Here is a 21661-nt window from a genome sequence, read left to right as displayed (position 1 = left end):
TCTTATATAGCCTTGGCAGCTCCTACAGGGACTAAAACAGAGCTTTTGCTGATTATAACCATTAAAAAGCAATTAGGGGTGCCTGGGTGGCTCAGTCGGCTAAGCATCTGCCTTGAGCTAACTAAGGTCATGACCCCGGGGTCCTGGTATCCTATTGAGCTCCCTGCTCAGTGGAAAGCCTGCTTCTCCCTCTCTGCTGCTCCCCCTGCTTGTGCTCTCTCTCTGTCAAATAAATATGTAAAATCTTTAAAAAAATAAAATTATTTCCAGCCACTCTGGAAAACTGTGTGGAGGTTCCTCAAAGAGTTAAAAATAGACCTGCCCTACGACCCAGCAATTGCACTGCTGGGGATTTACCCCAAAGATGCAGATGCAATGAAACGCCGGGACACCTGCACCCCAATGTTTATAGCAGCCATGTCCACAATAGCCAACCTGTGGAAGGAGCCTCGGTGTCCATCGAAAGATGAATGGATAAAGAAGATGTGGTTTAGGGATCCCTGGGTGGCGCAGCGGTTTGGCGCCTGCCTTTGGCCCAGGGCGCGATCCTGGAGACCCAGGATCGAATCCCACATCGGGCTCCCGGTGCATGGAGCCTGCTTCTCCCTCTGCCTATGTCTCTGCGCCTCTCTCTCTCTCTCCCTCTGTGACTATCATAAATAAAAATAAATAAATAAAAATGTTAAAAAAAAAAGATGTGGTTTATGTACACAATGGAATATTCCTCAGACATTAGAGATGACAAATACCCACCATTTGCTTCAACGTGGATGGAACTGGAGGGTGTTATGCTGAGTGAAGTAAGTCAATTGGAGAAGGACAAACATTATATGGTCTCATTCATTTGGGGAATATAAATAATAGTGAAAGGGAATAGAAGGGAATGGAGAAGAAATGGGTAGGAGATATCAGAAAGGGAGACAGAACATGAAGACTCCTAACTCTGGGAAACGAACTAGGGGTGGTGGAAGGGGAGGAGGGCGGGGGGTGGGGGTGAATGGGTGACGGGCACTGAAGGGGGCACTTGACGGGATGAGCACTGGGTGTTATTCTGTATGTTGGCAAATTGAACACCAATAAAAAATAAATTTATTATTAAAAAAATAAAAAATAAAAAAATTAATAAGTTATAAAAGTAATTAGAACACAATTGCATATGGCTCTGCTTTGGATGCAAATCCTGCAATGTATTATTGAAGCTAATTTTTCCTTTTTTATCTGTTGCATAAGTGCAAACAACTTGAAAGCTGAATATATGGGCAGCTCGGGTGGCTCAGCGGTTTAGTGCCACCTTCCGCCCAGGGCGTGATCCTGGGGATCTGGGATCGAGTCCCACGTCGGGCTCCCTGCACGGAGCCCACTTCTCCCTCTGCCTATGACTCTGCCTCTCTCTCTCTGTGTCTCATGAATAAATAAAGAAATCTTTTAAAAAAAGCTGAGTATATATATGAACATAAATACATATGTTATGGACAGAATGCTTGTCTTCCCAAAATGCGTTTGTTTAAAGATTTAGCTCCCAGATAACTGTATTTGGAGACAGGCCTTTTAAGGAGGTGATAAAGGCTACATGAGGTCATAAAGGTGTGGGGTCCTAACCCAATAGGACCCTTCTAAGAGGAGGAGATCCCAGAACCCTCTCCCTCACCCCCTCCGCTTCCAAAGAGGTCAGGTGAGTGTGCAGGAAGATGCAAGCTGCCTAGAAGCCAAGAAAATAACTCTCATCAGAAACTGAACCTTGTTGACCTTCATCTTAGACTCTGGCCTCCAGAACCACAAGAGAATGACTTGCTCCTGTTTAAGCCACAGGGCCTGTGATATTTTATACCGCAGCCCGAGCGGACTCCTACAATATTAGACAAACACCGACCAATTCAATCAAAACAACTCATCAGGTCCACAGTAACTAAATTGACAGTGTTTATGGCTGGATCGAGTAATCCATGGATTTAAAGTAGGTAACACCATAGACTATCTCTAAATTTAGAGAAACACAAACAAGACTTCGCATCTGCTGTGTCAGGAATGTCAAGGGTCCCGAGGGTGAGACATCTCCCTATTGAAAATGTCCTCTTTTTGAAAAAAACGGACCTTTCTACTCATGAAACCGACAAAACAAAACCAAGATGCCCACCCACGCGAGACCAACAAAAGACCCTCTTCCAGTTTTAAGACACTGGATGCAAAACACGTTTCCATCGAGACCTCTAGGTCTTGAGCTCCTAACGGAATTGCACCTTTGAAAGGGGCTCAAACACTCGGCCGGCCCACGTTTGCTCCAGGCAAACTAACACGAGTCTACGCCAAGGTCCTGTGGTCGTCGGGGTCTGACCCGGGGTCTGACCCCGTTGGGGTCTGACCGGCTGTCGGTTTCCCCTGCACCTGACACCTGCCAGCCTGCTCCCTCTCCCGATGCCCCGCCCCGCCCACGCCCTCTCCCCACTCGCCCCGCCCCTCCCCGACGCCCCGCCCATAGCCCCGCCCCTTCCTGACGCCCCCACCACGCCCTCTCCCCACTCGCCCCGCCCTCCCAGACGCCCCGCCCACAGCCCCACCCCTGCCCGCCCCGCGCCTACTGCACTGCGCCTCGTCGCTCCAGTCCCCGCAGTCGTTGTGGCCGTTGCAGCGCAGCTTGTGGGGCACGCACAGCCCGCTGGCGCACTGGAAGCTGTCGCCCCCGCCGCAGAGCGCTGGGAAAGGAGGGAGGGAAACCGGGTCAGAGCCAGCCTTTTTCCTGGAAAGTCAGGACACAGACCGAGCAGAAAGAGAGCCCTCCTTGCAGCTCTAGATCTGTCTCCGCGTCCCCACCCGGTGCTCTTGGACCTTCTAGAACATTGACTGTGAGACTACCTGGGAAAGCCACAAAGAGGGTTTGCCCGAGAAAAGAGAAAAAACCCAAACCTCCCCCCGTGGGCTTGTAGCTGAGAGGGCCCCATGCCCAGGGCGGGAGGGGTCCCCAGGCCCAGGGCGGAAGGGGTCCCCAGGCCCAGGGCGGGAGGGGGTCCCAGGCTCAGGGCGGGAGGGGTCCCCAGGCCCAGGGCGGGAGGGGGTCCAGGCCCAGGGCGGGAGGGGGCCCCAGGCCCAGGGCAGGAGACGGCCGGCTCACCAGTTGCACAGCCTGTGCCTAGGGAGGTGGGGGGTGGGGGCATATGTGAGTATTTTTCTTAATAGTTGCAATTTACTTAAAATGAAGTACTACTGGTTAACAAACATCAAAAAAAAAAAAAAACCTACAACCCTCTTCTCAATGGCTTCTCAATGTTGCACAGAAAAAGTTACAGTAAAAAGAGTCAATTGTCAATTGTGTGCTTGAACCAAGCCTCCAGGCACCCTGCCCTGTAGTCAAATATATTTATTTGCCTTAAAAAAAAAAAAAAGCCAGTTAAAATTATCAGTCTATTTTGGTGTAAGGGATATGAGATAACATTAGCTAATAATTTTTTCATTCTTTTCTTTAACGCAGTTACACTTTGATTTTTTTTTGCTTTTTAGTATATGATGGTGCCCTTTTTAAAATAAAAACTCAGCAAATAATCAATTGTTTCAAAATTGTGGTAGACAATATAGGTAAGATTTTTAAGGAAAATCATTAACAAAGGGAAAAATCAGGGGTCAACCTGGATGACTCAGCCTGTTAATCAGGCTTGAGCTTGAGCTTACTCAAGTCTTGATCTCCAGGTGGTGAGTTCAAGCCCCTTTTTGGGCTCCAGGCTGGGGTGGGGAGACTACTTAATAAAGGTTGGGGGGATTAATTGCTTTTCAAAATAAAATGAGTCTTGAAATACATGTAAATATTTGGTAATGTGTATCAAATGCCTTTAAAATATACATTTTAGGGGTGCCTGGGTGGCTTAGTCGGTTAAGCATCTGCCTTCAGTTCTGATCATGATCCCAGGGTCCTGGGATCCAGTCCCACAATGAGCTCCCTGCACAGTGGGGAGCCTGCTTCTCCCTCTCCTCCCCACTCATGCTCTCCCTCTCTCTCTCAAATAAATAAAACCTTTAAAAAATAAAATAAAATGCACATTTTAACCTTTAACCAAGCATCTTATTTCTTGGACCTCATACAAAGGAAATCATTATAAATAAGTGCAAGTTTTTATTTTTAAGTATATTTATACCATCAGGATTTATAAGGAAAGGATAAAATAGCTATGCAACAGTAGGGGCTGGTTAAATAAATTTTGTTACCTTCAAAATAAGAAATACTGTTACAGCCATTGAAAAGTATACTGCAGAAAATACTTGATGTCTTGGAACAAAGATCAAGATAATTTGAGTGGATAATTGGAGTGGAAACACCATTCTGTATGAGAAAAACATGAAACAATGTGGCCTAGGAAAAAGTATCTCAAAGGTTACCATGATTCTCCCTAGTATTAGGATTTAAAGTAATTTTTATTTTCTTCATTTTACTTTACTTTGACTTTTCAAATGTTCTTATACATTGTGTCTTTTTTATTGAAATATAATTGACACATAACATTATCTTAGTTTCAGGTTATTATACAGCATAATAATTCAATATTTATATCTACGGTCAAATGATCACCTCAGGAAGTCTGGTTACCATCCATCACCATTCAAAGTTAGAATGTTTTTTCTTATGATGAGAACTTCTAAGATTTACTCTCTTGGCGACTTGCAAATAAGCACTGCAGTATTATGGACTACAGTCACCATTCTGTACATTGTATCCCCATGACTAACTTATTTGATAGCTGTAAGTTTGTACCCCTGACCCCCATTCACCCCCATTTCATTCACACCCAACCACCCTCTCCTCTAGAAACCATCATTTTGTTCTCTGTATCCATGTGTTGTGTTTTGTCTCATTTGTTCCTTTGCATTGTTTTGTAGATTCCACATGTGAGATCATACAGTATTTGTGTTTCTCGGACTTATTTCACTCAGCATAATACCCTCCAGGTACACTCATCTTGTTATAAATGGCAGGGTATTACTTTTTTTGTGTGTATATACAAGTTATATATATATATATATATATATATATATATATATAACATTTTCTTTATCCTGTCATCTATCAATAACCACTTAGATTATTTACATATCTTGGCTTTTGTAAGTAATGCTCCAATGAACAAAGGGGTGCGTATATCTTTTCAGTTTAGTGTTTTCCTTTCCTTCACATAAATATCCAGAAGTGGAATTACTAGATCAAATGGTAGTTTTATTTTTAATTTTTTGAGTCACTTCCATATTATCTTCCATAGTGGCTGCACCAATTTACATTCCCACCAAAAGTGCATGAGGGTTTCCTTTTCTTCACATCTTTGCCAACATTTGTTATTTCTTGCCTTTTTGATAATAGCCATTGTAACAGGTATGAACTGATACCTCACTGTGCTTTTGATTTGCATTTCCTTGATGGTTGGTGATATTGCACATCTTTTCATGTGTCTTTTGGCCATCTGCATGTCTTCTTTGGAAAAAATGTCTATTCGGATCTTCTGCCCAGTTAAAAAATCAGATTGTGGTTTGTTGTTGTTATTGCTGCTGCTGCTGCTATAGGTTGTATACCTTCTTTATATATTTTGGATATTGACCCTTTATTGAATATATCATTTGCAAATATCTCCTTTTTTTTTTTTCAAATATCTTCTCCCATTCAGTAGCTTGCCTTTGCATTTTGCAGATTATTTCCTTTGCTGTGCAGAAGCTTTTTAGTTTGAAGAGTCCCACTTGTTTATCTTTGGTATTTTTGCCTTTGCTTTTGGAGTTGATCCAAAAATTCATCAATAAGACTGATGTCAAGGGGCTTGCCATCTATGTTTTCTTCTATAAATTTTATGATTTCAGGTCTTACATTCAAGTCTTTAATCCATTTTGAGTTCATTTTTGTGTATGGTGTTAGAAAGTGGTCTGGTTTCATTCTTTAGCATATGGCTGTCCAATTTTCCCAACACCATTTGTTAAAGAGCTCATCCTTCCCCCACTATTTATTGTTGCCTCCTTTGTTGTAAATTAATTGACCATATATGCACGAGTTTACTTCTGGGCTCTCTGTTCTGTTTCATTGATTCATGTGTCCGTTTTTATGCCAGTACCATACTGCTGTGATTACTATAACTTTATAATACAGTTTGAAACCAGGGTGTGTGATACCTCCAGTGTTGTTCTTTTTTCTCAAGATTGTTTTGGCTAGTCAGGAAATTTTGTGATTTAAAATTTAAGGGTTGTTCTATTTCTGTGAAAAATGTCATGGAGTTTTGCATCTGTGTTCATCAGAGATATTGGCCTATCATTTTTCTCTTCCTTTCTTTTCCCTTCACTTTCATTTCCTTTTATTTCCTTCTTTCCTTTCTTTCTTGTGATGTCCTTGTCTGGTTTTAGTATCAGGGTAATGCTGGCCTTGTAAAATGAATTTGGAAAAGTTCTTTCCTCTTTAGCTTTTTGGAAGAGTTTGAAAAGAACAGGTATTAAATCTTTAAATATTTGGTAGAATTCACTAGTGAAGCCATCTGATCCTGGACTTCTGTTTCTTGCTGGGGGGTTTTTGGCTACTGACTCATCTCCGGTCTTGTAATTGGTCTACTCAGATTTTCAACTTCTTCATTATTCAATCATGGAAGATTGTCTGTTCTAGGAATTTATTCATTTCTTCTAGGTTGTCTAATTTGCTGGTGTATACCTGTTCATAGTTTTTAAAGATCCTTCATATTTCTATAGTACCAGTTGTAACTTCTCCTCTTCCATTTCTAATTTTATTTCTTTGAGCCCTCTCTTTTCTCTTGGAGAGTGTAAAGATTTGTCAATGTTGTTTATCTTTTCAAAGATCAAGCTCTTAGTTTCATTGATCTTTTCTATTATCTTTTCAGTTTCTATTCCATTTATTTCGGCTTTGATCTTTGTTATTTTCTTCCTTCTACTAACTTTGAGCTTTTTTTTCTTTTTCTTCTTCTAGTTCTTTAGATGTAAGTTTAGATTGTTATTTGGGATTTTTCTTGTTGCTTGAACCTCCCTCTTTGAATTGCTTTTACTGCATCCCAAAGATTTTGATAAGTTATATTTCCATTTTCATTTGTTTCAAGGTACTTTTTGATTTCTCCTTTAAACTTTTCATTGACTCACTATATATATATATATAACAACTTGTTTAATCTACACATATATGTCACTTTTTCAGTTTTCTTCTTTGATTTCTAGCTTCACACCATCGTGCTCTGAAAGATCCTTGATATGATTTCAATCTTCTTAAATTTATTAAGACTTGTTTTCTGGCCTAACATATAATCTATCCTGGAGAGTGTTCCATGTGCATTTGAGAAAAGTGTGTATTTTGCTACTTTTGGATGGAATGTTCTATAAATATCTGTTAAGTCCATCTTGTCTAATGTATCATTTAAAGTCAATGTCTATTGATTTGTTGTGTAGATAATCTATCCATTGATGTAAATGGGGTATTAAAGGCTCCTACTACTAACACTGCACAAGGGTTCCCTTTATTCCACATCCTCACCAATGTTTGTTATTTCTTTTTTTTAATAATAGTTTTTTGTTTGTTTGTTTGTTTTGAGAAAGAGAGAGAGCAAGTAGGGAGGGGAAGAGAAAGGAGAGAGAGAATCCCAAGCAGGTCCCATGATCAGTGCAGAACCTGATGTGGGGCTCAGTCTCACAAACCCAAGATCATGACCTGAGCTCAAATCAAGAGTCAGACCCTTAACCAACTGTGCCACCCAGACATTCCTTGATAATAGCTATTCTAACAGATGTGAGGTGATATCTCATTGTGCTTTTGATTTACATCTCCCTTAATGATATTGAGCATCTTTTCATGTACCTGTTGGCCATTTGTATGTCTTTGGGAAAATGTCTTTAATTCACTTTTAATTAATTAGTTACAACTCCAGTATGATTAACATACAGTTAGTTAATTAATTATATTACTCTTGAGTACAATATAGTGATTCAACAGTTCTATACATTACTCAGTGCTCATCATGATAAGTGTATTCTTAATCTCCATCTATTTCACCCATCCTCACTCCCCACCCTGCCCACTTCCTTTCTGGTATCCACTAATTTATTCCCCATATTTAAGAGTCTTTTTTGTCTCTTTTTCTTTGTTCATTTGTTTTTGTTTTTTAATTTCCACATATGAGTGAAATCATATGGTATTTGTCTTCCCCTGACTTATTTCACTTAGCATTACACTCTCTAGATCCATCCATTTTGTTGCAAATGGTAATACTTCATTCTTTTTTATGGCTGAGTAATATTCAATTATATATATATGTGAGATATATCCATTTTGTATCCGTTCATCTGTGGATGGATATTTCAGTTGCTTCCATATTTTGGCTATTGTAAATAATGCTTTAATAAACATAAGGGTGCATATATCTAGCCTTCCAAGAACTGTCCAGTAGTTTCAATCCTATGGTACCCAGGAATGCCTTCTCACCACCAGAGCCAGGTGATTAAGAAGCATCCCCTGTGTGGACCATGTGCACCTGGTGGCTTTAGCAAGGCAGTGGAAAAGTGCAGGGTGGGGGTGTGAAGAAGAGCTTAGGGCTGGGGCATGCCACTGGCTTTAAGAACGTGAAGCCCATGCCTGTCATATTTCCCATGTTCCTGGGCCCAAGGAGAGTGGCTGGCACTCAGGAGGTTCTTAGTTAATATATGATGGGAAAAAGTCACCTCAATCCCAAGGAAGCACAGTATATTGCCAAAAAGCAAAGAAAATCTTGCAATTAATGGATTATTTTCCAATGCTATCAAGGAAGCCAGAATTTTGATTTGCAGACCATTAAGTACTAGTCTATTTAGTTAAGTTTCTTATGATGCTACTTCATGTGTGATCATCATAAGATCAACAACAAATGTCTGGTTTTCCATTACATGCCACCATTTCTGTATCAATACAAATTACATCTATGGTCTTAAACTGTCAAAATATGGAGCCTGTTTATATTTCAAATAGTCTTAGAGGATTCAGCACAGGAATGCATTCCTGTACCTACAGATACAGACTTCTAAAAGGTACACAGGAAACCAGATATGAAATGAGTATCCAAAACACTAAGTTTTACTGGCCAGTCTATACAATATCCTCTCTCTAGGGTTGAGAGAAAATTCACAAGGCATGAGTGTTTATCCTATTGTTGAGATTGTTTCTGTCTTATATTAGAGAGTGCAGAAATCTCATCTGTCTGCATTTCAGCAGCTGCAATGCTTCAGGAGAATTACTGCATTCCCTGCCTTCTGGCTCTGAGGATTCCTCAAGAAATGTAGCTGAAAGTTCAATATTACATAGCTCCTAACATCTAAGTTTCATCTTTAAGACCCCATATATTTTATGCCAGGAAAGCCATTTTCTATGTACAGTTATATCAAATCTGGATCAAATTTAAAACATAGCATTGTTTGTATTGCTTTGATTATTGACATCCCTCTATCTTGGCGGAGTCCACAGAAACTGACTTCTTTTGTGTGTGGTTCCTCAGTGGGACGTGTGGCTGTCCTTGGTTTTAGGACATTGTAATTTGTTTCTTTATTCTTATTCTTTCTTTAAAGTTCATAGTTTCCTTAATTAATATTATTTTTGTAAACTTAGAATAATTTTTGTGTACTTTCTGTTTGATTTCTCCTTAATTTGTATTCAGAATTTCCACTTTCGTGTGTGTGTGAAACTGTTCAACTAACCAAGTGCTTCAAACACATCCTATTTGGAATTTCCAAAGAACCCCATAAAATAGACAGGAAGGCACTCTGTCACAACTTCCTTAGGAGGAATGATGATTTACAAATACAGAAACTGGAGTGCCATGTGGTTAAGACAACAATTGCCCAAAGTCATATAAATAGCCACGTAGACACAGAATCATGAGGTCTGAGCTTTAGCCCCAATCCTCCATACCACACTCATGCCCTGTTTCTTGTTCAGGGCAGTTGTGTAGTCACCTGGTTTGTGGTGCATTTCAAAGGCATCAAATTCAAGTAAAAGTTCAAATCTGTCTTTATTTTTTAGGTGATTTGGACCGGATGAGATGACATTATATTTTGCTCTGTTTTTTCTTTTTTTGGAAAATACCCTAAGAGAGCTCATAACAAGTTTCTATAGAGATTGTTTCAATCATAAATTTCACTTACAACAATCATCTTCATTCAAACTTCATTCAAACTGTCTTTTGACTTTGTCCTCAAGGTGACAAAGAGAGATACCATTTCCACTAACATCATCTATAATTCTAAGAGGTACATGTTGGACTTTAAATCAATGGCAGATTGATCAATGGAGGATTCATTTGTTAACTGAACATATAGTTATTGGGTGTTTACTATGTGCTAGGCATTATTTTAGCACCTAGAGCTATAGCAGTGAAGAAAACAAAAATATTTCCCTACCTTTGTGTAGCATATGTTCCAAGGATCATCATCTGATAAAGATACTTTTATCAAGTAAGGATACTTAACCACCAAAGCAAACTTCCATTTACACATGTGGCAATGATCAGCATTAATGCAATGATAGCAGCATACAAAGGTGTATTGCCTAAGTCTGCATGTCCAGATGATCGGAATAATTTTGAATTACCTGGACTGCAGAATTCTCTGGATATGAGGAGTATGTTGCATGCCCATGAGGATGATTAGCTCTTTTCAGTATTTTGGTCTCTGATAACAGACTGCTCAAATAACATCCACATACTGAAATGACCTTTAGATTTTTTTCTGCAACTGCTTCCAGCCCTCTCTGTTCTCTCTGCTTGTGCATTATGACCAGCATTTATATTGGCAAATGCTCTCAATACTCTAATTGTTAATCTTTGGAGTCCCTTTCAGAAATTACCTACCAATCACTGACTGTATAATACCCTCATTCACCCAGTCTTTGAGCCTTTGTATAAAGTCTGAAGCTTGGGTTCAACTCTACCTCTGAAGAGAAAGCTGACCTGGCATAGACTATTATCACCTGAGCCTGTACTAAGAGCCCTTCATTCTACCTGCTGCTTGAAATCAAGCTACCGTCAACTGCTATTGCTCTTTCCTTTGACAAGATTGACTACATGAAAAAGCACTAAGTATAATCTCTTAGCAGCTGATATAAGAATTCCTCTCAGGGAGAGCACCGAATCTTTGGCTTGATAAAAGGATTGAAGTGAAAAATAGGAGATGAGAAAGGAAAAAGAAAATTCAAGGATATGCTCAAGTAAGCAAGTTTGGTCTTACCCTGCTTTCCAAGCCATACGCACTGGAACAATTTCCCTTTTGTTGAGCACTAAGATGTTTGGGGTAGGTACGCATGGGTATCAGAGAACTCTGCGTATGACGGAGTAAAGGAACCCCATGGGGAGGGAGAGGGGCCAGTGCTGATGGACACTGTCTTCGGGGAGAGATTTAAAAAAATATTGGTTGGGTCTCCCTGAGAAGCACAGTAGAGAGAAGACCTTTTATAAAACAGAAATATCTAATGGGATATTTCCAGTTGTTTTCTGAGGGATGGGACAGGTATTTCTTCCTCCATCTGCCATGTGGAATTAACAAAGCTTATGTTGTTCTCTAAGATTTTAACTCACTTAGGTAGCCAATTTGGCACTTTTCCAGGAGCTTGGGACACATCACTGAGTACAGAATAGATCCCTTGCTCTGTGGAGATTATATTCTATGGAGACATATACTAATAAACATAATAAATAAAAAGTTATTTCTTATGATAAATGGTATTTAAAAAAGAGTCAACAAATTATGTGGGAGTTGGTAGGACGGGTTCCAATATTAGTTAGGGTGCCAGGGGAAAGCCTCATTGGAATTTGACATCTAAGCATCAACTTGAAAGAGGTGAGGGAGTTAACCAACTTTCAGGGGAAGATTTCAGCAGAAGGAAGTCCCAATGCAAAGTCTCAGGAGGAGCATGTCTTGCATGGCTGTGAGAAACAGTAAAGAAACCTGTGTGGCCACAATAGAGCAAGTGGGGGAGAACATGGCCAGAGATGGGGAGGCAGAGTGGAAGGGAGGAGTCAACCACCTAAGACCTTGCAAGGACTTTGTAACTTAGAGAAAAATCAAGTCATTGCAAGGCTTCAGTAAAAAGTGTCATGATCTGATTTATGTTCCCAAGGCTCTCTGCCTGTTGTGTTAAAAATACTCTAGGAGGGCAAGGAAAGCAGTAGAACTAGTGTTAGGAACCTACTGAAGTTATCCAGAGAGAGTAATGGCGACTTGAAGGGAGCAGCCGTAAAGGTGCCAAGACATAATTGGATGCTGGATGTATTCTCAAAGCCGAGCCAGGAAATCCTGGAGGGAAAGCATATTTGATGTATGCTGTGAGGGAAAGACAAGAGCCAATGAGGACTTCAAGTTTCCAGCCAGCCAGATGATTGGAATCGCTGTCTCCTGAGGTGGAGAAGCCTATTGGAGGAGCAAGAGTGGGTGTGTGGGGGGAGAAATTAGGAGCCCCACTTTGGACATGTTGCATCTGACATACATAGTAGATGCCCAAGTAGAGATGTCGAGTAGGCAACTGGATATAAAAGTTCAAAGTCTAGGAAATAGGATAGTATGACAAATACAAACATGTGAGTTGTCGGCATATCCGTGTAATGCTGGTGTGCCTGGATGGGATTTTGGCAATGTGCAGTCAGTGGGGACTCTGCTAAGAGTGTTTTTTTTTTTTTATAAGAGTGGTTTTAATGGAGTGAGGCGGACAAAAGTCTGACTGCAGTATGTTTAAGAGAGAATAAGAAAAGAGGTAATGCCGAAAGGAAGGACATTTTTTTTTTCTACAGAAAAGAACAAAAAATTTGTTGGTAGATAACAAGGGAAGTGGAGTTTTTTTTTTAAAAGCACTTTTAAATGATTTTGTGCAAGTACATTCTTTGTGAGAAGCAGAGTGGTACTGAGTTCTGCCTACAGTGTGGCTTGGATCAAATAAATAATGATCACTCTTGAAGATAGAGGAGACCGGAGATGAAGAATCGTCAACATCCCGAATATATTTATAACCTGAAAATTATATCTTTGTGTCCTTCTAATCTGAAATCACTAACATGTGGCTTCCTCAGAAAAAGTATGTATCTTCCAAGATGAGAAATCCTCTCATTCTCTTCTTTACCCTCTTCAACATCTACTGGGCATCTGTAAACATGGTGCCCCGTGCTAATCCCTTCTAACGGATGGTCTTGAGTATCCGTTAGACTTGAGAACTACAGACTGTCTAAGAAAAGACTTTATGATTCAAATGATTCAAATACTTTATATTAGCAGAAGCTATGTATTTGTTTGCTTATGGTCTCTGTCTCTCCCTTCCAGAATACAAGCTCCTTGAGGGAAAGCACTGTATCAAAATTTTTTTTTCACTGCTGCATCCTGAGTCTAGAATAGAATCAAATATTTGTTTAACTAAATAAATGAAGACAGAACATAAGGTGCCTAGCAGAACTAAATGATATCTTTCAGGGGAGATGTTCAAAGGCAATAAATATCTTACACATTTTATCCTTTTGGTTGGTAGGGAAATAAAGGGCTGGTGTAATATTAAAATCCTTCCGTGTTAGTGTGGGATACTCACTGGAACCTGCAGACAAGTGAATATAAAGGACCCTTCTACCTAAAATAATCTTTCCCACTGGCTTGTGGAGATGTGATGAATGTTCCCCCCCAAAACCTACACCCACATTACTCATTGCTTAGGTTACATTGGAGGTTTTCAGATGAACTCTAGGGTGCCAAGGAAAGGGGCATTGGGGCCCTGTCATGGGTTGGAGGGGGGTGTCTTTAGTTCCCTACTCCAGCCAGGGAGCTCTGCTCATGTCCAATTTACATATTTCCGTCCATTGAAAATAGGTTTTTGCTGCCAAAAACAAGTTTGAAAACCCTTCACCCTTAAGATTTCAAGTGTTTAGTTAACGTCTGAGAGAGATCACACTTCAATCTTTTTTTTTGGGGGGGGGGCGATGAACACTTAGTTCTGAACTTAACTATAGGCTGTTGAGCTCATTATATTTAGACTTGAAAGGATGGGCTGTCAGATGCGTAGCATTTGAGGGAAAGTTAGAAAACATGAGAAGAAAGAATGAGAAGTGAGGCCTGGAAGCACAAGTGTGCCCAGGATGACCGGCCCTGCCCCAAGGTGCAGTGGGCGTAGATCTAAAGGAGTCACACTACGGTGTGAGAAACGCCACATCACTTTATTTTTCTAAATCAAGTTAATTCACACTTCCCCACTCAAAAAGGTGATGAGAAGTAGTATTCAGGCATGTTTGTCAGGGGTTTCAGCCTCCCTTGGGGGAAGGTGATGCAAGGATGCAAGGGGCTTGCTTGGTACCTAGAGGAGCTGAGGAAGGGATGGGGCTCTAGTTTCCAGTTCCTCAGAGATTGCTGGGGTGCGTGGTTCTAAGCCCTTGGGGTTTACCCTGGACAGGTGATGCTGATCCCTACCAGGGTACGGGGTCATGGTCCCCAATGCCAGGCTTTCCTGGTTGCCCCACACAGCCCTTTCCCCATGAGAGCCTACCTCTTCCTCTCTGCCAAGAGGCCCGTACCCTGCCTCATGGGGGACATGGCAAAACTCCACCCTGTCCCACATCCAAGCCTGAGTGACTTCTCCTATGTCCCCGGTGTGCGTCTCTTCCCAGCCCTCTGAACCTCCTTCCCCCCATCTCTACCCGGCCCCCCCAACCTCGTCCCATCATGCCACCCTCCCTGGGTGACACTGTGGGATCTCTGCTCTATCCTTCCCTCCTCAATGCTGGGCTCTCCCTCTTGAAAGTGCAGAAATGATAACACACATTCTTTTTGTTTTCTTAGCAGACTCCTCTAGGGTACAGATTTTCCGTTCATTCCCGATGGAGCAAAGACTCTATTAGCACCTTTCAACATTTGTTCCAAGGACCTGTCCAGACCATGTTCCTACTGCGCCCCGCACACGCTGTATGGTGCGGCCTCCACCCCCCGCATCCCGTCGCGGTGTATGCTATGTAGTCAGCAAATGTCAGCTGAATAAATGCACTTAGAGACTTGTTAGCTTACCTGTCCTAAAAATAGAAGTACCACAGTGACTTCCTGTCTCATGCTCAGTGGGGCCCACAGACTTGCTGCAAAGACCCGGTGAAAGCCTCACACAGTATGACTCTTAGTTCCAAGTCCCCCAGCGCCTGCTGTATAGCATGTTCAATCAGTGGCAAAGGACCTCTGTCAAATACATGTTCAGGGGCGCCTGGGGGGCTCAGCGGTTGAGCATCTGCCTTTGGCTCAGGTCATGACCCTGGAGTCCTGGAATGGAGCCCCACATTGGGCTCCCCACAGGGAGCCTGCTTCTCCCTCTGCCTGTGTCTCTGCCTCTCTCTTTCTGTGTCTCTCAGGAATAAACAAACAAATAATCTTTAAAAAAATACATGTTCAAAGAAAAGCCAAAACAAAACAATTCCCCTAATGAAATGTCCTCAAGACTAAGTTACTCCTTGGCTCATTTTTTTCTCTCCCTCTGAAATAAAGCTATGCTTTGATTCAATGGAAGCTTTGCCATCTGGCCTGCAGCTTAAAATCCTGAATATAAGAACTAAGTACGTCTTGACTGTCAGACAGCATGATAGAGGACCTATCATTCTATAGAAAAACCAGTCATTGTGAAATTATCTAAAAATCATTAGCAGGAAACAAAACTAGGCCTGTAACTGGTGACACTCCAATAGGAGGGAAAAAATGTAGGCAGAGCTTGCAAAGCAGTTCTGTGTCATCATTCAACATCTCAGGTAAAATCACAGTACAAAAAGAGCATCAGACATGGTCCTGCTTAGAAGATTTTAAATCTAATTAGAAAGAAAGAGCAGAATAAAAAGCAGGACTTTAGTTTCACAATCAGAGACTGTCAGAAGTCTAAACAAAACTTAAAAATACATATATATTTATTCATTCAACATCTCAGAGCAAAGAAGAGAGAAGGAAAAACTTCCAAACAGGAATTGTCAAATTAAAAGGATATACTAGTTTACTACCTCAAGTTTTAGTGTCTAAAAGTCCCAAATAGAACTCTGAAACAATTTTGCCAAAAACCACCGGAAAATAAGATGCCCACCATTTTTATGTTAGTTATCATTTCCTGCATCTAAGTGCAATAAGACAATTTCAACTTTTGAAAGAACATGGACAGTTTGGAAACTATCTGAGTACCGTCTACCCTCTTGACAAGGCAGGGAGAGATTTCTAAATTCAGAGATAATTACTCAAACACTTAGGTTTTATGGAGCGTGTTACTTTCTGAATTTGCTTTAAGAAATCAACACTTTATTTTCTAAACAAGTGATTATCATTTAATCATACTTTAAAATATTTTTGAGATCTTCCCCAAACATAAGGCTGTCTCAAATGGTATTTTTCAAATATTGGTTATGAATCATGAAATGATAATGATAGAAAAAATATATGCATTACCTTTGACAAATTTCAAATATAGGATTTTTTTTTTACAGAAAAATAGGATATATACATATAAATCTAAGAGAAGTAAAAGAGATACGTATTATTTGGAAAGAAAACGACAATCTCTTGCATGCATAGATGATGGTATCTGAAAAATGATACATCCTGGCACTTTTCCGGACCTTTCTTAAATGTGAAGCTCAGTCACAACACCTATAGGAAGACTTAGGAGAAAGATAAACAAAAAGTAATAATCCGTTTGAAGAGCTAGTCCACGTTATTTTTCTTACTTGTTAGGCTATACAAATTGCATTTTATAAGTCAATAGTTGATGGATTTCATTTTCAACTCAAACCAAATTTACGTGTAATCCTAATTTATTTTAATTTAGCTCATTTTCTATATCGACCTAAAAGCTGGAATAAACTGTTCATGATGCAATAGTATGTGGCCCAAGACCCAGAATAGAATAAATATATAGATTTAGGATTTACTATAAAAATGAGCTTTGAGAAAACATCTTTTAAGAACAGATCACAGTTCTATCCTGAATGTCTAGAAATTTACTTCGAATCCTATGAAGATTGTTTTGTATCACTTTCCCACCTACTCCCTGTTATTATTATAGCTCACAGTATTCCAAAGAATTATCGTCTTTAAATCACTGATCTTCAGGATACTGTAGGATCTCACCTATCTTCCACATCAGCTCTCCAGTAGCTGGATGGCGAGATTCTGAAGCCCTAGGTTAGAGCTCTGGCCCATTCCTTCTCTCACCCCCATCCTCTTAGCCGATGGCAACAAACCCTACTCACTCACCCTCATACATGCATCCCATTGCTTGGGGTCAAGGCAGGGATGGGAAAGCCTAGATACTTCCAGTCATCTGACCCCTCGAGCTTAAAGCACCCCAAAATAATCAGGAAACTTCAGTTCTAAATGGTACCATGATTAGGAGACAATAAGTTAATGCTGAGGAAATTTCTAATTACTCCTTATAGTATCCATACTGAGAGTGATGGGATCTACAGACCAGAAAAGGGATGATTCACAATAATGACCCTGAGATATGAAAGTAAAAGTCATCTTGGAGAAAAAGTATAAACCTGGATTTAAAATAAGCTATGTGTGCTGGTTTGGGGAGGTGATTTGACCTTCCTGAGCTTTGGTTTATCTGAATCCTACCTACTTTGGTATTGCCTTTGAGTTTATTGGTCAGTAATGGATATAAAGCACCTGGCAACAAATTGAGCAGCGCCCAGTATGTTCTATGTACGAAGGGGGGGAAATGTGTGGCTCTCTTCCCAGAGATGGTCATCATGCAGCATTGAAGCACGCCTTGTGCTTAAAGGTTAACCTGGAAGTAACTAGAGTCCCTTCCCCCAACTAATGGCTATAGCCCCCCTAAGGTGGGGGCATAGGATTCTTTGTAACAACCAAGATAACTGGAAAAGAGCCTGGTTCTGAAGAGATCAACACACAAGGGAACATGAATTAACAGCATCTAGGGATAGAATTCCTAACTTTTCTTTGGCTCAGAGACAGAAAAGGAAGTCCAATTGCTCCAGGAAGGTTGACTTTTACTGTTAAGTGGTTTGCGTTCTGTTAAATGATTTACATACTGGTGGAACACAGGGATCCCGGCATTCTCTCTCCCATGCTTCCTTTGCTGCCGCTGCATGCCTTTCACAGAACAGCCACATAAAATCGCTCCCAGTATCCCTAGTTACCGGGATTGTATATAACAAAGTCACACAGACTAAACCTAACATGGAAAAAAGTCAACCTTGCCTAAAACTAAATATAAGCACAATTTAATTAACTTGCATTCCAGAGTCATAGCTGCCAGCGTGCTGAGACTACAAGCCTGGGTGCGTAACACCCAAGGGCTTGGGGCGGGGTGTGTGTGTGTGTGTGTGTGTGTGAAAAATTCCTGCTAATTTTCCCCCAAAATTTTCACAATACTCACACATTTCTTTGTGCTGGTAAACAGAAGGAATGTCCTTGTGAACAAGATGCAGTGATCCAACCAGGGGGACAGAAGGAGCCAAGGCAAGAAAGAGGTTGAGGGAGGCTGAAGCTTCAGGAAAGACAAATGGGGACTAGAAATGAATGGCAAATTATTGGCATTGACTCAGCCCCAAGTCAAGTAGGAAATGGCCTACTTTATCCCTGAGAGGAGGAAAGACATTTGAGCAGATAAAGGGAAGTCAAAAACTATGCGCCTTATCACTATAATAGAGCTCTCAAGACTGCAATCTGAGCAGTGATGTAGTCTCATCTAGAAATATCCTGCGGAGCAATTTAACGTGCCTAACTTAATCCTGGGAAACTCTCTGGCGCAGGGGTCAGCTCACCGGAGATGGGTTGGGGGACTGAGGTCAGCAAGGAGGTGATTCCACTGGGAAAAGGTCCATTTTTGCTCCCACTTGCCCAAAGGGTGCAGTTTCCAAGCAAGATCACAAGATGGCAGGCGTAGTCAGGACACAGGCCTGCGCAGGGCTGCAGGATCCGCCTGGTCCCTACCCCGTGGGAGTCCAGCTGGGAGACTTTTCTAGCGGGCATCCCTGCTGGCTTCTTTACCTAGGTGCACGTGGAATCATGAAATCCCCTTTCTGCCAATTAATGATTTCTTCAGAGAAATGGAACGTCCTTCCACAGTCAATGCCTACGTACATCTTCTGCCTATTTTTCTTTTGGTTGTCTTCAGTGTTGGTTTTTTGGAGCCTCCTTTTGTTGCAGTTCTTTTCTCCCTGACCATCCCTGATGTGTCTTTTACATCCATTGTCTCTTTAGCTACACAAAGGTTTCACAGGTGAGGTCAAACATCAGTCTCTGCAAAATGTCTACTGTTCTGTGTGTCAGAACAGGAACTCGTATGAGGGCAGTAGTTTCTGTCTGTTTTGTTTCCAGCTACGCCGTGGGGTCATGGACAAGTGATGGATGGGCACGTAGGTGAGCTAAATAAACCTTGCATTCAACTTAGAAGCCTTTCTCAAGAAATCTCACAGCCAAATTAAGAGACACATTGTGAAGAAAAAAAAAAGAGAGAGAGAGACACACATTTTTGGCCAGAATAGGCCAAAAATAGGCCGTAGAGATAGAAAAGCCAGGTTGGGTTTCCTAATGGTCAAAATCGATTTTGTCATAGCCACAGGGGGAAGGCTACAGACCAACTGGCTAATTTTTGTTACAATAAGAAAGTTTCCCATATTGTCGAGATGGTCAAAATACAAAACACATAGGCTGGTCTAGATCTAATGGAACACAAGAATTCTTGAGATGCTTTCCAGGTTTAAGTTTCGGCGAAATGCCAAAGGGAAGAAATTATTCGGAGATGACTTTCAAGCCAGTACCTTTCTTACCAGCGACCAGCAGAGGGAGAGCACACCGTAAACCCAAGTACAGAGCCTGCCACACACTTGCCAAAAGTGGCCAGGGGCATGGCAGTGTTTGAAAACACCTGTATTTTATGTGTGTGCAGTATTTACGTTAAAATCAAGTCACTTTTTAAAGCAATTTTGCAAATAAATAAATAAAGCAATTTTGCATTTTAACTACAGACACAAAAATACGAGCCCTCATAGAACAGTGCAGTTCAGAACACCAACACACGCTCACTTTGGAATTGACTTTTCCATCCTCGTAACAACCAATGATTTTAGAAATCCAGTTTGTCCTCAGCCAGTTCCCTTTCAAGTGGCTTTTTATGCATTTTTAGAATTGTAATTTGTGCATATTATGGTTTTGATGGAATTGAAATGGGTTTTTCAGCAGGTGATCTCATTACGAGATAATCTCATTACCGATGCCTGTTAGAAGGGCTCACCGTGGCACCCAGATGGAAGTGAAATGTCACAGCTGTGGACCAGTACTTCCGAAGTGTTAGTCTCATAAGCTCCACACTTCTCTGCTCTGAGAGCTCTGAAGAAAACTGCCAATTTTCCTCAGCAGCTACCTTCCTAAGAAAATTCTGTGACAGCTATTCCAGGGCTGTTGACTACAAGTCGGCAGAAAATGAGGCCAAATGCTTTGTAAAAATTGGCTTGATGTGAAGGGCTCCTGGGAGGTCTCCCTGCCACAAATATTTCCCAGCTGAAATTCCTCAGTTTGGATTTTACTCATTTAAACTGAAGCCAAAAGTCCTCAATTAAAAAGCAATGCCTTGGGGACTCCTCATTTATTCAACCACCAAGGATTCTCAAGGCTGTCTGCAGAAGGCCCAGTGCTGGACACGGCGGAAGTCATAAGGCCTCGCAGAGACTGTGAGAGATAAATATCAGGTGATCAACACCTCTGGAGATGACACTTTGTATTTAGCTCTCTTTTTTAAAAAAAATTTATCTTTCTTTAAAAGATACTGGAAACAAAGTATGAAAAATAGGCAAGGGAAGAATCTTAAGATCGTGGATCCAGCAAGGACATACCCGGGTAAAGACCCCGGAGGACCAAGGGTCAGATGGGGTCAGCAGGTGCCAAAGAAGGGGAGGGGGCAGCAGAGAATTACCTGGGGATGGGAGAGGAAGAAAGGCCTTACTGGAAACTGCCCACGATCAGACTTCCAGGACTGGGTTTAAGTGGACAGTCGTCTAGTGATTCCTCTTTACCAGGCAAGGTCTTCCGGGCTTGACCTTCATTCTTCCTTAGAACACAGCCATGAGGGTGATCACCTCATTTATCAGAGGATGACCCCAAGGCTTGGGACAGTTAGCACTTCCCCATAACATGGCTAATCAGCAGCGGCTGACCTACTTGCTAAAACCCACGCAAGTGGCTCTGACTCCAGAGCCCGTACTTTTAATAAACACTCAAGGGTGCTCTGTTCGTTTCCTCTTATAGTCATCGAAGATGATCACAAACTTGGGTGACTTCAAACCAGGGAAATTTATTGTCTCTCAGGCCTGCAGGTCAAAGTGTGACATGGGTCTCACTGGGCCAGGATCAAGGATCCCTAAGAGGCGAGACTGTTGCTTTGCCTTTTCCAGCTTCTAGTGGCTGCCTTGAGTCCTCGGCCTGTGGCTTGTTCCTCCGAGTTGAAAGCCAACCACACGGCATCGCTCTGCTCTTGTGTGTCCTTCACGTCTCTTTCTCTGACTCCTCTTCTGCCCTCCTCTTCCACTGTTAAGGACTCCTGTGATTACACTGGGGCCACCCGCATAATCCCAAAGAATCTCCCTATTTTAAGGGCAGAGTCCTTATTTCCATTCTCCAACTTAATTCTCCATGACCACATCACCTGTTGCCCTCACAGGTTCCAGGGATGAGGATATGAAGCTCT

The 21661-nt window shown here is 41.4% G+C and overlaps 1 protein-coding gene across 3 annotated transcripts in view; it reads right to left on the bottom strand.

The window, feature by feature from the left end:
• CORIN (corin, serine peptidase) overlaps positions 1-21661 on the bottom strand; it is a 219866-nt gene that overhangs the window by 79580 nt on the left and 118625 nt on the right. For 2 of the 3 annotated variants that reach the window (XM_055339217.1, XM_055339232.1), the window contains one exon: positions 2577-2690. The exons of the other annotated variant lie outside the window; for it this stretch is intronic. In XM_055339217.1, the coding sequence (XP_055195192.1) occupies positions 2577-2690 (114 nt within the window). The remainder of the gene's footprint in view (positions 1-2576; positions 2691-21661) is intronic. 3 annotated transcript variants of the gene reach the window in all.

This window comes from Nyctereutes procyonoides, unplaced genomic scaffold, assembly GCF_905146905.1.
Source record: "Nyctereutes procyonoides isolate TBG_1078 unplaced genomic scaffold, NYPRO_anot_genome, whole genome shotgun sequence".
Lineage (NCBI taxonomy): Eukaryota > Metazoa > Chordata > Mammalia > Carnivora > Canidae > Nyctereutes > Nyctereutes procyonoides.
Note: the sequence above shows the minus strand (reverse complement) of the source record. Positions and strands in the feature narration are given on the sequence as shown.